This window comes from Sorex fumeus, unplaced genomic scaffold (genome assembly GCF_029834395.1).
Source record: "Sorex fumeus unplaced genomic scaffold, SorFum_2.1 ptg000079l, whole genome shotgun sequence".
Lineage (NCBI taxonomy): Eukaryota > Metazoa > Chordata > Mammalia > Eulipotyphla > Soricidae > Sorex > Sorex fumeus.
The window spans coordinates 3,911,824-3,929,466 of NW_026606136.1; the positions used below are offsets into that span (position 1 = coordinate 3,911,824).

At 39.0% G+C, this 17,643-nt stretch overlaps 1 protein-coding gene across 3 annotated transcripts in view; it reads right to left on the reverse strand.

Annotated features, from left to right (window-relative positions):
* IL33 (interleukin 33) overlaps positions 1–17,643 on the reverse strand; it is a 58,468-nt gene that overhangs the window by 31,941 nt on the left and 8,884 nt on the right. For all 3 annotated transcript variants that reach the window (XM_056130616.1, XM_056130615.1, XM_056130614.1), the window contains exon 2: positions 5,653–5,806. In XM_056130616.1, the coding sequence (XP_055986591.1) occupies positions 5,653–5,780 (128 nt within the window). In that variant the 5' untranslated portion in view covers positions 5,781–5,806. The remainder of the gene's footprint in view (positions 1–5,652; positions 5,807–17,643) is intronic.

Below are 17,643 nucleotides of genomic sequence, written 5' to 3' on the forward strand. Positions count from 1 at the left end.
TCTTTCTTGCAAAGAATCAGAGTGTGTAATTTATGCAACAATGAGACGCTGCTTTTTCCACCTAAATAAACCACTCCTCATCCTCCACTTTCTTTTTTAGTCTGAAAGAACCAGTATGGAAATTATCACATCCTGGAGATATAATTTCCTGAAGGGAGAGGAAAATGTTTTAAAGAAGCCTGAGAAATCAACTATGACTCAAGTCCAACCTCTGTGAGAGGAAGGGAGGGATGATAGATATTCCCAGGGAAAGTTTCTTTTCCTTCCTCGAGTGAATAATATTTAATGTTTAAACACTGTCACTGTGTTTAAAGTGCTTTTTTTTTTAAATCTTTCAACCACAGATTCTGTGAATCACTTGAGATAAGTCACTAGTTTTCCAAGTCACTCTTTCTAAACCTTTCTCCTCAATCTTTTTAAAACTCATGCTGTCCCTCTCATACCCTGTACATTTTAAACACCGGACTGTTAGTCATCAACTTCACCATGCAATTTCATAGGTCCGTGTTTTTCTTCTTGTTGAGAGGCCTTTTCCCATTTGCCTGGGAAACTCTGCATCCAATTCAAATGCCTTTGTTTTTCTAGCAAAGCATAAACAAGCAGAATTTATTGCTTCCTCTGTAACTTGCTTATCATCGTCAACTCTGCTTATTTTCCTTTTTTTTCAACTATACTGGTGGCTCCTTGGGTAGAGAAGTTGTACCCCAGTTACCTTTGTACACAAGCAATTATCTATAGCAAGGACTCAGTAATTTGGACCAATCCTTGCCAAAAAAAAAATTGTATAAATGAGCTAAGGCAGGAATCACCCACTGGACAGAATCCTTGTCTAACTTGCCTAAATCCTAAAGAACTACAGTGTATAGAGCAAGAACAGTGGTTTGACTGTATGAAATTAGCACAAAATTACATTTTGACCTACCAAAATGAGTTTTATATGACAGTATAGTGAACTCATATCTTCTTGTACTGGATCAATGCTCATTCAAAGCACTTAAGGAAAATTGATTTTATATTTTTCTGTGGTCTAGTGGTTTTAATGTGATCAAATATTTTAAACTATTCAGTTCAGTTTGTTGTTTTATTCCTACCTTAAATCATCAGAGACGCTGTCTCGTTTGCCAAGACATCAAAAATCAGATGGGCTGGACACGTAATGAGACAACCGCTGGACTAGAGCCATTACTGATTGGATTCCACGGGACATCAAAAGATCACGTGGACGCCCACCTACAAGATGGTCAGACTTCTTCGTCATGACCCTGAATGATCAGTTTGAGGCTCTGCATGTTCCTAGAATGAACAGATACCATTGGGCTATGCTAGCACGCAACCGGGATGAATGGAGACGTTACTGGCACCCGCTCGAGTAAATCGATGAATAACGGGGATTAAGTGATTAAGTGATTAAATCATCCCCTATGTTTCACATTCTAGTGGTGAGTTGACCTACATATTCAGTGATTTTTGAAGAAGTGCAGATAGACTGACATCATATTAACCAAGCTTTAGATTCAGGACTTGCTCCCTCCTTATTGGGACCTTCATTTCTCTCCAGATCTCAGTTTATTCCTTGGATAGCCGCACACGCTAGGGGAAAAGGCAGCTCAGATAGGGAAGGGAGCACCAAATAAAGGGTGTTGGGAGGTTCCTCTCAGGATGGGAAATGCGTGATGAGAGTAGACTATAGTCCGAACAAGATTGCCACTCAATGTCTCTTTTGCAAACCACAGCACTCAAAAGGAGAGAGATAACAAAAGGGAATGCCCTGCCACAGTGGTAGGGTGGGATTGGGGGCAGGGGGGAGGGAGGGATACTGGGACTGGTGGTGGTGGAGAATGGGCACTGGTGGAGGGATGGGTATTCGATCATTGTATAACCCAAGCACAAAAATTTCTAAATCTACAACTATACCTCATGGTGTTTCACTAATAAAAATTTAAGGAAAAAAAAAGAATGAAGAGGATTTGCACAAAACAGGGATTTTCTATTTCTTAGACTCTTCTCGGTTCTTGGTTTGATCTCTTCCTTTCTCTTTTCCTGGGTTCAATCTGTTTGATTTTTTTATGAGGTAAAATTGGTTTACAACATTGTTCATTGTTTATGCTTTAGAAGTATAATTTGTCATCTTTTCAAGATACATGTGACCACATCAAACTCACAACCAAAATACTAATATATCTCTGCCACAGCTGATTGGACCCTCTTTACTCATTTATCCTGCCCCTTCTCTTCTGATTTCCTGAGGGGTGTGGAATCCCTAGTTCTTGGTCAGAATCTAATAATTTTGCTTTATTTTTTTGTTTGGCTTTTGTTACTGTTCTTCTTCTTTTGTTTCTTTCTATACCACATATGACTAAGACTATCTGGTATTAGCCTTTTTTCCTTATGAATCTGCCAAAGGTGGCAGGGTTGAGGGAAATGAAAAGGGACCTAAGAACAGTGGTGGAGGGATACTAACATGTCGGCGGTAGGTGTGGTAGAATAACATGAATGCCTGAGGCACAAATATTAATGCTATCATAACTCACACCTCAATTAAAAAAATAAACAAATGGTGCTGGGAAAACGCACATAACCACATGAAAGGAATCAACTAAACCACTCTCTTACTACACACAAAAGTTAATTAAAATGGAACAAAGACTTGAATGTCATACTTGACTCCGTAAAAAAAAAAATAAACACAGTTAATACACTATACAGCACTGGCTTCAGTGAAGCATTTGGGGCAACAGCAAGGGAAACAAAAGCACAGAAGATTCACTAGGAAATCCATCTGGACCTGGGCTTTTGTTTTTGGAAAGACTTTTGACTACCATTTTTAATTTCCTCAATAATGATAGGTCTGTTCAGATATTCCAAATCTTCTTGATTTAGCTTTGGGAGGTTATAGGAACATTTATTATCCATTTCTACTAAGATCTCTTGTTTTATGGAATACAGATTCTCAAAGATTCTCTGATAATCTTTTGAATTTCTGTGGTTTCTGTTGTGATGTCCCTCCTTTTCATTTCTGATTTGGTTTATTAGGGTTCTCTCTCTCTCTCTCTCTCTCTCTCTCTCTTTCTCTCTCCCTCTCTCCCTCTCTTTGTGTCTTGCTTGGTGCTAGTGGTTTATCAATCTTATTTATTTTTTTCAAGAACAAGCTCTTGGTTTTATTGATCTTTTGGATTTTTTTGGGGGGGTGGTGTAGGGAGAGGGAGTCTGGTTCATCAATTCCTGTTCTAAGTGTTATTATTTCCTTCCTCTTGCTTAGTTTGGGTTCCTTTTGTTGGTCATTTTCTAAGATCTTAAGCTGTGAAGTCAAGTTATTTATGTGGGCCCTTTCTTCTTTCCTGAATGAATTCTTTCAGAGCTATAAACTATACTCTTAGACTGCTTTTGTTGTGCCCCACAAGTCCTGGTAGCTCGTATCTTTATTCTCATTTGTTTACAAAAATCCACTGGTTGTTATGTAGTGAGCTGTTTAACTTCCGGGTGTTTGATTTGATTCTCCACTTCTATCTGTTCTTGACTTATATTTTAAGTGCATCATGGTCTGAAAAGATAGTCAATACCATTTTTATTTTCTTGATTTTATGGAAGTATGTTTTGTAGGTCAGCATCTTGGAGAATGTCTGTGTGCACTGGAGAGGAATGTATATTTGGCTTTTGGGGGATGAATAACCCTGTATGTATCTACTAGCCCTCTTTCTTTCCATTTCTTCCTTCAAAACCAGCATTTCCTTGCTGAGTTTTAGTTTTGTCGAAACATTAAAAGGTGACAAGGAAAGCTGAAGTCTCCAACTACTATTGTGTTGCTGCCAATGTCATCCTTGAAGTCTATTAGTAGTTGTTTTAAGTATTTTGCTGGCTCCTCATTAGGTATGTATATGTTTAAGAATGTAATTTCTCCCTGATGTACATATTCCTTGATTAGTAAGAAATGGCTTTTGCTGTCCCTTCTAACCCTTTTCAGCCTGAAATCTATGTTGTTGAATACTGGTATGGCGACTTGGGACTTTTTGAAGGAGTTGTTTGCTTGAAGGATTTTTCCCCAGTTTTTGAGTTTGAATCTGTGTTTTCTCTGAATATTCAAATGTGTCTCTTGTAGGCAGCAGAATATTGGGTTCAATTTTTAAATCCATTTGCCACTCTGTGTCTCTTATTTGATGCCTTTAGTCTATTGACATTGAGAGAAATTATTATCATGGGGTTTGGTATATACCTATTCTTAATCGCTTATGATCCTTTGTAGTTCTGTATTGTCTGCTGTACTTTCTCCCTTTTCATTGTGTCTTGTATTTTTTAGAGTTTCTAATTTTTTAATAAGTGAGTCTACCTAAAGATCTGTCAATTTTGGTTATATTTTTGAAGAATTTTGTACTGTGTTCACTGACTTTTTGTGTTGTCCTTTTGATTTCTACTTTATTTCCAATTTAATTTTTGTTGTTTCCTTTTAATTGACTGTCTTATTCTTTCTTCTTTTCCTAGTTCCTTTAATGTGTGAGGTGAGGTTACTTGAGATATCTCTTTTTTCATAATTAGTTCTTTATTGCTCTAAATTTCTCTTAGTATAGTTTTTGCTTCATCCATTGGTTCTTATTGCCCATACTTAAAAAAATTTCCAGGTACTTTAATTTCTTCTTTGATGTTGACTCAGTAATTATTTGGAAATATATTGTTTAGATTATATATAAATTGAGGTTTTTACATTTTTTATTTTATGGTTTATTTCTAATTTAATACAGCTGTAATCAGGGAAGATACTTGATATAATTTCAGTCTTCGTGAGTTTTTGAAATTAATTTTATATAAAATATGACATGTGGTCTATCCTTAAAAATGTTAGATGATCTGCCCAATGGTCAGAGTGGGATATTGAAATTCCTTCTACTTTTGTGTTTCTATTTATGATTTTTTTTAGGTTTGCCAAATGAATGTTCCATTTGGCATAACATTTATTAATGAGTGCTAAATCTTCTTGATGAGTTGATCTCTTAACTATTATAAAATGTTTACTCCATCTTTTGTTATCTTTTTAAGCTGGAAGACTATTTTATCTGATCTAAGTATGATAAGTCCCTGCTTCTTTTTGGGTTATCATTTATTTATAGAATTGTTTCCCAATATTTTGCTTTAAGGCCATATTTATTTGGGGAGTTCAGTTGTGTGTTCTAGAGCATCCAAAATTTGAACTTTATCAAAAATAATCATAAATAATGATCATATAAGATTCATTTCAGGTTTATAAGGATAGTGCATTATTCACAAATAAATTAATATAATATAGCACATCAACAAAAATAGCACTGTAGCATTGTAGCACTGTCATCCCATTGTTCATCGATTTGCTTGAGCGGGCACCAGTAACATCTCCATTGTGAGGCTTGTTGTTACTGTTTTTGGCATATTAAATACATCACAGTTGCTTGCCAGGCTCTGCCGTGTGGGCAGAATACTCTCAGTAGCTTGCTGGGCTCTCCGAGAGGGGTGGAGGAATCGAACCCGGGTCAGCCAAGCACAAGACAAACGCCCAACAAAAGTAAGGATAAAAATCATATTAAAAATCATATGATCTTATCAATACATACAGAGAAAGCATTGATAAGATTCAATATCCATTCATCATAAAAATATTTGACTAAAATGGACATAGCAGGAACTTACCTCAATATAGTATAGGCCATATAGAACAAGCCCGCTGCTAGCATCATTCTCCATGACGAAGTAAAATTCTCCTCTCTAAAATCAGGAACAAGGCAAAAATGCCCCTCGTGTATGCTGTTATTTAACATAGTATTGGAAGTCGTAGACACAGCAACTAGGGAAGAAAAATAAAAATATTCAAGCCTGGCAAGCTACCAAGAGTATCTCGCCCACACAGCAGAGCCTGGCAAGCTACCCGTGACGTACTCAATATGCCAAACACAGTAACAACAAGTCTCAAAATGGAGACGTTACTGGGCCCGCTCGAGCAAATCGATGAACTACGGGAGGACAATGACAGTGAATAGAAAACATCATAAGACATAATAATATACATGAAAACCTTAAAAAGTCCCTAAGATACTTTAAGAAACAGAAGCTAATCCAGTAAAATATCTGACTTAAAAACGAACAGAAAATATCTGTTGCATTTTTGTATACAAAAGATACCATTTTTTTTGAGAGGGCACAAGTTCTGACTTATCCATGTATCCCTTTCCTCTCCTTTGTGCAAACTTAACAGCAGGTGGTTGGATAAAGGGGGAATTAATAAAGCTGCAATCATGTCTCAGGTGGAAGTGTATCCGAAAATCAGGTAAGGTATAGAATTGCCTGCATTTTGTCTTGCAGCAAAATTACAGTGAAAAGGAATATCCATTAAAGCTCCCTATTTGGTTTTGTTGTTATGGATCCAGAAATCTCTCAAGTGCTAGAAGAAAACAATATATGGAAAAGAAATATATGGAAAAGAAATACATACATAGATCTTTGGTTTTAGTTTAATACTGAAGCTTAAAGTTGAGATTATTTTTATTTTACTTTAAAAATTTTTCTTTCTAATTCAACAATTTATTTTGTATTGTATAGTATTGTATGTCCTCCCGTTGTTCATCGATTTGCTCGAGCAGGCCCAGTAACGTCTCCATTATGAGACTTCTTGTTACTGTGTTTGGCATATTGAATACTCACAGTAGCTTGCCAGGCTGTCCGAGACGGGTGGAGGAATCAAACCTGGCTCGGCCAGGCTGGCTGCGTGCAAGGCAAACACCCTACCGCTGTGCTATCACTCCAGCCCCCTTCCGCAATTTAAATTTGATAAATGTAGATAGTTTCATATGAAAAGTCTCCTAGAGAAATGACTTTTAGGAATGATTTTGTACATGTTAAAGGTAACCACATCTCTGAAACATTTTCATCTCTGCTTTTAAAAATATGCATAAAACAAGTTTTCAGAGTTTCAAAATGACAAGAGATGCCGAGGAAGTTCATTTTTCATCTGCTTGCTAATGACCTTCATCATCTCTATTTTAGAATCATCTTGAACTATGAAAGTATAAAGATGTTTATTATTTGTATAGAAAAGTGAACTCAAAAGGGGATTCTGTTGACAGATCCAAGAGACAGCCCAGTAGCTCACAGTGAATGCTGAGGTTCCAGAGCCCCTTCCTTTCTCTACCATCTACTTTTTTTTCTCCTTGCACACAGGGTCCAATGTTGAGTCTAGCACAGAGAAGGTACAGTAAATATTTTCTGAGTGAATAAATGCCTAAAACAAATATGATGATTTAATTTGCCTGGGCCTCCTTTGCTTCTTTTTCTCATGATTCTTTATTGAACAGGTGAGATTTAGGTAATTATCCCCTACGTCCCTGAATGGTAAATGATAATTAAGACAAATCAGAGAAGCAAATTAGGATGGTATTTTGAATAGGCTCGGGGGGTATGGTGCTGCCAACAGGCCAATCTCTACCTGCAGGATGCAACCTGATGGTGCCTTCAGGCTTCCTGACACCCCAACATTGCCACTGTGCCTTTGGCTGGACCCAACAACTTGGGATCAAGTTTACCAAGAAATTAAACAGCCAAAAGTTAGGTATGTGGGAGCCATGCCCACAAACCACCTCCAGCTCAGCTATACAAGCTCATTTATTGGCCTTATTTCAGAGACCCATAGATAAATCTCGAAAGAGATCAAGTCACAGTTAATCTCGGACCTGCGCATGGCTCAACAGACTGGGGTAAATCGTTGGTTTTGCCTGCCCAAGCAGAGCCCCCAGCAGCCGCTTGTTTCCGCAATCCAAAATCGCTGCCATATCCCCAACCTGACTTCATCACCTGAGGACTGACCTCACCAAGATAAAATCTGCTTACAACTTGGGTATGCGAGATTTGTGACTGAAATCTCCAGGTTTTCACAGAGTTGGGGTGAGCCATCTCCCGCCCACTTCCCAATACACATGGAAGCACTGGCAGTCACCCTCATGAACCAACTCCAGTGCTACCCTGTAAACTCTATTACTGGCCTTGCTTCAGAGACCCATAAATAAATCTCGAAAGAGAGCAGAAGTCAGAGACACAGCAGTGAGTTCCTGGAAGACAACACAGAGCCGGAGATCTCTACAGGCCCCGTACCAAGTCAATTCCACCAGAGCACCCCAGATAGAGCAGGTGCAGTCGGCCTGTCTACTCCAGATGGAATCTCAGCAACCAAGAGTTTCCACAAGCAAGTCCCAGGTATGCGGGGCCCAGGACTAAATCTCCATGCCACCTGGGGACAGTGGAGCTGGGCTGTCCCTCCCTGGCTCCCTGCCTGCTCATCAGCCTGGCTGTCACACCCACAATGTTCCTCCGGGCACCATTTTAGCACACCAACATCCCTGGTCCTGAGATGCTCAATTGAATTCCAAAATGGATTAGAGCCCTACAGAAATGTCTCTGGAACTCAACCATCTACAATCCAGGATTCCAGAAGTGCATGACTGCGGCACCCATGATATTCAAAATGAATAAGGGGCAATAAATGATCTAGCATCCGTCCCTGGCAGGCAGACTCAAATGGTGGTGGGAAAATTTGAGCAAAACATAACGCCCAAAAGTAGAGAAAGAGTATTGGAGAAATTGCCTTTCATGGAGGCAGGGTGAGGACTGGAATGGGAAGGGGGGGATATAGTGGGGACACTGGTGGAAAGTGTGCACTGGTGGAGGGATGGGTGTCGTTCATTGTACAGCTGAATCTCGAACATGACGGCTTAGTAACTGCATTTCACGGTGATTCATTAAAAAAAAGTAAAGTTCATGCCCAATTCAATCAGCTTAATCAGTGGCTGAATAAATAGCAGTACTCCTACATAAAAAAAAAAAGCTACACAAGCAGGCTCTGACATAATAGGCCCTTTATATTGTTCACCTACTCAAAACAGTTGCTTGGAATTTCTATTTGTTAATCACATGGGATCATTACTCTGGATAGCACACTTTTGGAATTACAATTAAGCCCTGTGTTTCTATGACTCCGTCACACTATATGTCCTCTGCTAATAGAAGAGTTGGTGAGGTGGCGTGCACAACAAATCATTCTCCTGTGTGTTACAAGTCACGGGGAAAAGAAAGCAGCCTTACTTGGCAGGATGGTTGTGGAAACTGGAAGGTATCAAGTAAGGAACAATGACTGCTATTTCTATTGAAATAATAATAATAATTTAAAAATCAACTCATTATGCCAGTGCCTTGAATGTTGACAAAAAAGTTGACGTTAACAAACCTGCTGAATCAGGGAAGCAGTATGTGAGAACAACTATTGTTTAAAAACCTTTACTCCCTTCAATTGCTATCTTCTTTATTCATATATCTTTGGAGGCAGCTTCTAAGCAACTGCAGTGATAGAATCATTGTCAGTGAAAGTAAGTGTGAAAGGCCAACCTTGCTTTCTCCATAGCAGGATGCTCATGTAAAAGACAGTACAGTACTTATGCTATTTCATATAAGTTCCATTTGCTTAAATGTGAAAAATGCAAAGATTATATATATTTATCAATTATTCTACTTTTACTTTATTTTTTAAAGGTTTATTTTTAATTGAATCATAGTGAGATATAGTTATATATAGATAGATATAGATATAGATATAGTTACAAAGTTCATGATTGGGTTTCAGTCATATAATATTCTAACACCTGTTCCTTCACCAGTGTGTGTTTCCCCATGAGTGTCCTCAGCTTCCCTACCACCACCACCCCGTTAAAATTTACTTAAGTACAATTGAAAATAATGTAAGGTAAAGGTAAAGGCCCTCCCGTTGATCGTCGATTTGCTCGAGCGGGCCCAGTAACGTCTCCATTGGAGACTTTGTTGTTACTGTGTCTGGCATATCGAATACTCTCGGTAGCTTGCCGGGCTCTCCAAGAGGGGCGGAGGAATCGAACTCGGGTCAGCCATGTTGGCCGCTTGTAAGGCGAACGCCCTACCCGTTGTGCTATCGCTCTAGCCCTTGAAAATAATGTACAAACTGTATATTTTTTAAATTCTGTGGAAATTTTTTATATACATGCATAATTAGAAGTTCTATTTTCATAACTAACCTTTCCACAGTGTTGACCATGTTACAAGTACTATACTAACTGCTTTACATATTTACTTTATTCAATAATATAGTTATTTTAACTCTCATTTCCCCAACTTTGTATCTAAAGAAACCAAGGCACAGATTGATAAGTAACTTGCCTAACCAAGGTTTGAAGTTAAAGCTTGAAGCAAAAATTTCATTTTCTTTTCCTCCCCCCCCTTTTTGGGTCACACCCAGCAATGCTCAGGGGTTATTCCTGGCTTTGCACTCAAGAATTATTCCTGGCAGTGCTCAGGGGACCATATGGGATGCCCGGGATGGAACCCAGGTCAGCTGCGTGCGAGGCAAACGCCCTACCCACTATGCTATCGCTCTGGCCCCAGAATTTCCTTTTCTTATCTCTTTTCTTTTTCTTGTTTTGATTTTGGGCCACACCTGACAGTATTCAGGGGATCACATGAGGTATTATGGATTAGACCTGGGTCAGTCACATGTAAGGCAAACGCCCTACTGCATTACTGTCTCATGAGCCCCATGAAGCAAAGATTTTCACAAGCTGTTCAGGAGAGGGGGAATTTAAACCTGGTGGGTTTCATCTTTTCAGCTTTTCTCCCCAAATCTCACACTCCTTATCTATACCAGGATTCTGCTTAACATTTTCTATGTTGGAGAGATTATAATACTAAGGAAATGAAAAATGTAGCATGGAGGACGACTGGTCAGTGATTGGGATCAATCGTAAGTGCGTGTGCGGTGGAGGGTAGATAAGATAGAGAAGGGAAGAGTATGATAAAAATAGCTGGAAATGGATATTCCTGATAATCTTTCAATTTCTGTGGTGCAAACCACAGTGCCCAAAGAACACACACATACAATGAGAGGGAGAGAGAGAGAGAGAGAGAGAGAGAGAGAGAGAGAGAGAGAGAGAGAGAGAGAGAAGAGAAGCACCTTCCATAGAGGAAGGCTGGGGGTGGGTGGGTGATGGGAGGGAAACTGGGGACACTGGGAAATGTACACTGGTGGAGGGTTGGGTGTTGGAACACTGAATGACTGAAACCTAATCATGAACTTTGTAAGTTTCTATCTCACAGTGATTCAATTAAAACATTGAATGGGTCCATACCAATTGAAATATTTGACCCTGTAAAATGGGGCCCAACGCTAGTCCACATACTATTAGTGACATTAGATTTAGCAGAGTCATAAGGAAAAAAGTGCTATACTTCATGATTATTAGAGGGAATTCCAAATTTTTAAAGGTTAAAGGGAATAGAATCTTCTCTGAAATGCTCCCAAGAAATAAAAAAGTAAAGAACAGGATTTTATAAATATACATGTAGTTTATATGTTTGAATCTATATTTGCTCATTACAAGGCTAATTATAGACTTTTTAAACGAGAATAATAGTGGATTAGTTACCACAACCAGTGATTATGTTAGCATTTTATCACTTATCATGATCAGTCATCTTGACAAAAACAACTCAAATGCAGAAAACAATAGATATTTACAATTCATTGTTGCAGTTATAAAAATAAATAATATTTAGTATGAATACTGAGGAGAAAGCAGTTGGATGATCCTTTACTGAAGTTGTCTGCCAAATGTGAGGGACAGAATGGATAACTATATTAATTCAGAAGTAGAAGCTAAACCCTAGGATAAGCCTTTGATAAATATTGTAGTAGAACTAAGCAGCTGTTAGAAAAGATGGAGTCATGAAATTTGCTCACAAGTGGTTCTACATGGAAAGTATCATACTAAGTGAAATGAGTCAGAAAAAGAGGGACAGACATAGAAAGACTGCATTCATCTGGGGAATATAAAGTAAAAGAATGGGAGACGAACAGCCAAGAATAACTGAGATAAGTACCAGGAGATCTGATCCACGGCTTGGAAGCTGGCAGCAGATGCTGGGGGAAAAGGCAGCTTAGATAGAGAAGGGAACACCAAGAAAAGGGTGTTTGAAGGATTCGCTTGGGATGCAAGATTCGTGCTGAAAGTAGACTACAGACTGAACACAATGGCCACTCAATACCTCTATTGCAAACCACAACACCCTAAAGGAAAGAGAGAGCAAAAAGGAATGCCCTGCCACAGAGGAGGGGTGGGATGGGAGGGAATGGGATAGGGAGGTGGGAGGGCTACTGGGTTCACTGGTGGTGGAAAATGGGCACTGGTGAAGGAATGGGTACTCAATCATTGTATAACTGAAACCCAAGCATGAAAATTTGTAGGTCTACAACTGTACCTCATGGTGTTTCACTAATAATAATAAAAAAAGATTCTAGCAGAAAAATGTTAAATAACCCTGGATACCAAAGTGCTATACTCACAGTGTAAGGATGATTGAGTACAGAAGGGGACAGTCAGCTAGGAAGCTTATTTATCACAAATGTGCTACTGGACAGAAGAAAAATCATTGATCTGGGAATTTGTCATCTTATGAAAAGTGAGTCCCTATATGCAATTTAAAATCATACTACCCATGGTCCAGTACAACTGTGTCAGGGAAATAGTTCAATGGACTAAACTATTTTGCATGCAGGAGACCCAGGTTTTATCCTAGCACTGCATGGTCCCCTGATTGCCACCAGTAAGTGACCTCCTAGCAGAAAGTTGAAAGTAACCTCCAAGCAACACTGGGTAGGTTCAAAATTCCAAAATAAAAAATAAATAAATTAAAATAAATAGCACAGCGGGCAGGGCATTTGCCTTGCACGCAGCCAACATGGCCAACCCGAGTTCGATTCCTCTGCCCCTCTTGGAGAGCCTGGCAAGCTACCGAGAGTATCTCGTCTGCATGGCAAAGCCTGGCAAGCTATCCATGACGTATTCAATATGCCAAACACAGTAACAACAAGTCTCATGATGGAGACGTTACTGGGCCCACTTGAGCAAATCGACGAACAACGGGAGGACTACCCACTTACTTCTTACAGTCTAAGATGGAGAATTAAGTATAAAATTGTTTTAGATTGATAGTGTTCTGAGAGAAATGAGAAAGAAAAACAAATTTTATGTTTTGGGTTTTTTTTCTGGTATTGTTTTTGGATCACACCTGGCCATGCCTAGATCTTACTCTTGGCTCTGTGTTGAGGGGTCACTTCTGATAGTGCTTATGGGAAAATATGCATTGCTGAGGACTGAATCAGGGATAGCTGATTCAAGGCAAACTAAACCCTATACTATCTCGCTTGTTCAATAAACCTTATCATAAAAAACTCAGGTGCAGTCCAAGCCATAATGTATTTACTCAGGAAAATTTCTAGTAAAAATTAATAGAGTCAAGGTTTTGAAGCAAATAAGGCACCATGGTATTAATAGTGATGTTACGCCCTTCTCAGAAGATGACAACAGGAGATGACAACAAAAGCCAATCTGTAAAGGCTTCATGTGCTAGTACAGTTGAACAAGAAATAAAAAGTATATTATTAAAATTAGGCTCATAATTTCATTGATTAAATAGCAGATTCAATATAGGTTAAGAGTGTCAGTAATCTAGGAAATTTATCAAAATGTGACATTTAGTTTTTCTGCAAAGCTGGTAACAATTTTTTTTAAAGCTATTTCTTGTCTGTGGAGTTTTGTGTTAATCCTTGAAATTTCAACAATATCCTGCTTGGATAGAGTATTTAAAGAAAAAAAATTTTTTTGAGTCATCATGAGAAACTAAGTTACAAAGCTGATCATGTTTGGGTTTCAGTACAGTGTCTACCAGTACCCATCCATCAATACAGTGTCTACCAGTACCCATCTGTCTACCAGTACCCATCCATCTACCAGTATACATTTCCCACCACCAATTCCTCAGTTTCCCTTCCACCACCCTCCTCCCAGCTTATTTATTTCTATAGCAGGCAATTTCCTTTTTTTTTCTCTCTCTCTCCACTATTCTTGTTGGTATGGGTATATATTTCACCCAGCACAATTTATTTGTTATGTCCAGCCACTCTCTTCTGACCTATAGAGTTTCATTTAATAGATCTTCTGTGCTTTTTATGGGATTCTTTATATGTAAGTATCTCCTTTGATCTTGCTTCTCTCAGGATTCTCTCTCTCTTTGTTTTTTTGTCATTTTAATTACAGCATGTCTTTGAGTTCTTCTGTTTGGGTTTATTTTATGTAGAACTCTTTGAGCTTCTTGGATCTGGTGTCTGACTCAGTCCTCGGATTGGGGAAGTTCTCCGTGTGACCCAATCCATATAGAATTTGATCTTAATTCTCACCTTTCTCTTCCTTGGGGACTCCAACAATTTAGGGGATATTATTCCTCTTCAAATGGTTGCATAATTCTCTGACACTGTTTTCATTTATTCGTCAGATTTTCCCTTATCCTGTTCTTTATTGATGCTTTCTTGCATCTTATCCTTCAGCTGATTTAGTCTTCAGATTCTGTCCTTCATCTCAAGCCTACCAGTAACTTTCTTTAGTTTATCTACCATGCTTTTCGGTTAGTGACTTCCGATTCAAGTTTTCTCATACTCTCATCTTTATTTTTCTTTGTCTTTTCTGCCATTTCCTTCACTTAACTAAATGGCCTTATCATCACCACTTTGAGATTGTTATCTAAAAGGTTAAAGAGCTAGTAAAAGTTGCTGGGTCACTCTGCTTCTTCACTATGTTTACTTTGTGGTAAGAGGCCATCTTACCACAAAGACAGCTGATGGAATGAGGCTGTCTCTGAAAAAACATAGCAATCTAGAGTTTATATTTTCCAATTCCACCCAGCGTTTATACTGTTGTGTTTAAGTTGCATCCCACCACTGTTGAGACTTAGCAGCACAAATAATCCGTCAAAAGGGATGGTTGGAAAATAAGTTTGGTAACCTCTGCAACAGCATTAAAGAAAAAGGTATGAAGAAAGGGAGTGACGCTTGACAGCCTCCATATCAGCAGGCCCACTCCAGATATGAGACTCTGCTTGCTCACGCAACTTTCAGGTGAGGTTTCCCTCCCAGGTGACATTCCTAGGGACGTTTTGAAACCAGAAGAGATTCCCTTTCTTCCAGCCAGGTCCTGGAAGCTTCCAGCCCCCCCTCTGATATTCTAGCAGACCCACCTCCATATTTTCTGACTCTCAACATCACATATGTGGCCAGGCTATAGCTCTACTATCACACCTCACACTGCTTGCACTTAAACCTCCTGTCACTGGGTGAAGAGGGGCAGGGAAGAAAAGCAACACCCAGCATAATCTTTCAGAGACTCCCAGTGGGACTAATCACAAAGATTCACCCCCAGCACAGCAAACACAATGGGAAGATGCCCATAAAGCTCAACAAGTGGAAATAATAACACAGAATACTCTGCCAGTGCCAATCAATGCTGTAAACTCTCAGAGAGTAACTTTAGTGACACCATGTTGAGGATGCTTCATGAGTTCAAAGAAATAGCACAGGTAATCAGCAAAGAATTTCCCAGAGTTGAGGAGTACAAGCAACCAGATTCAAGAAGTCTGAAGGTTCCCAGTGAAAATGAATGCATAAAGAAAAACTACAAACACATTATAATCAGAATGACAAAAGTCAGAGACAGAACATTGAAAGCAGCAAGATCAGAAAGAAATTTGTGTACGAAGGAAAGCCTATGAGATTCATAGCAGATCTCTCAAGTGAGACTCTATGAGTCAGAAGAGCATGATGGGATACAGTGGGGGAAAACAAAACCCTCAGTGAAACAAGCACCACCAAGAGTAATCTATCAAGCCAGGTTATCATTCATATTGAGGAAGTGATACAGAGGTTTATGTACAGGCAACAGCTTAAAGGATTCATAGCCCTGAAACTAGGTTTTCTGGAAGCATTAATGGACCTTCTTTGAAGAGAGAACAAACTTCTCAGCACGTGGAACTAAGTTTGGCACTCACTCATAGCACTTATGGCCGCTCTCTACTAGATTAAGAAAGATCTGTTTACTCCTTGCTTGTTGAGGAATTTTGTACTTCTAAAATGATGAATTAATGTTTCATTTATATTGAATGTTCTATGTCTCTTCAGGTGATTTTTTTGCATCCATCGGAATTTTTATTATAATCTTTTATTTATCAATCAAGATTCTTAAATGTTATCTATAATAGAATATTTTCTAATCCAAAGTCAATATTCCCTCTTTTGAGTAAAACACACTTTTTATACTTTTGTAGGCCTATTCAGAAATTTCCTTAAAATTTTCTTAATTCTTCTCTCCTCACTCTTACTAAATTGTATATTTGTAAAATATATCCTCTTGGAGAGCCCGGCAAGCTACCGAGAGTATTTTGCCCGCGCGGCAGAGCCTGGCAAGCTACCCATGATGTAGTCAATATGCTAAAGACAGTAACAAGTCTTATGATGGAGATGTTACTGGGCCCGCTCAAGCAAATCGATGAACAATGGGAGGACCATGACTGTGATTCTCTCCTCACTCTTACTAAATTGTATATTTGTAAAATATATCTATTTCATGTAAATGTTAAAATATGTCAGTACAGAATTATTTGTTATTAATTTTTTAATTTATATACCATCTTTAAGAAGAAAATTCTTGAAAAATTTTTTTATTAATTTATCACTGATATACCGCTTTGTGAAATTTAGGAGTTTAGTTTTATTCATCTAGATGTGTGAGTCACCATCTCTACAATAAATTTTTAAAAGATCTCTTTCTGTAAGGGCTGGAGCGATAGCACAGCGGGTAGGGCGTCTGCCTTGCACGCAGCCAACATGGCCGACCCGAGTTCGATTCCTCCGCCCCTCTCGGAGAGCCCGGCAAGCTACCGAGAGTATTCGATATGCCAGACACAGTAACAACAAAGTCTCCAATGGAGACGTTACTGGGCTCGCTCAAGCAAATCGATGATCAACGGGAGGGCCTCTTTCTGTAAGTTGAAAGTAGACTAAGGACCAAACATGATGGCCTCTCAGTATCTGTATTGCAAACCATGATGCCCCAAAGTAGAAAGAGAGCAAGAAGGAAGGTGGCTGTCACAGACACAGTGGGTGGGACGGGATGGGGGTGGCGGAAAGGAGACTGGAGACATTGTGGTGGAAAATGTGCACAGGTGGAGGGATCAGTCATTGTATGACTGAAACTTAATCATGAAAGTGTTGTAACTGTTTCTCACAATGATTCAATTAAATTTTAAAAATCTCTCTCATATGTGGGATATAAAATGTGAAGGTAACAACAAATCATTATACAAAAAACACATTAAATAATATCCAAAGTCTAAGAACTGGGGACTTTGATTATAGAACTGAGCTTAGATGAGAGGAGGGGTGGCTGAGGGAGTCCTTGGGACACTGTAAAGGGAATTTCTCTGGCAATAGGTGTGATATTGGAATGATGAATCCATGAAAAGTATAATTAAACAGTATTGTAAATCCTAGTACCTCAATAAGTATAGTTTAAGAAAGGAAAGTGCAGGGAATGGTTTCAGTTTTGCAAGACTTTTTAATGTATCCTCTGGCTCATCTATGAACTTTAATATCTTTGAATGCGCCCCCACGCCAGGCTGTATTCACGGGGGCCCCTGGGGGGGCGGGTTGAGTCTCCCTCCCCACCCCAAGCAGAACCCTGGCAGCCAAAAACCTCCAGAACCCAGCCACAGCCATGCTCAAGGCCACTC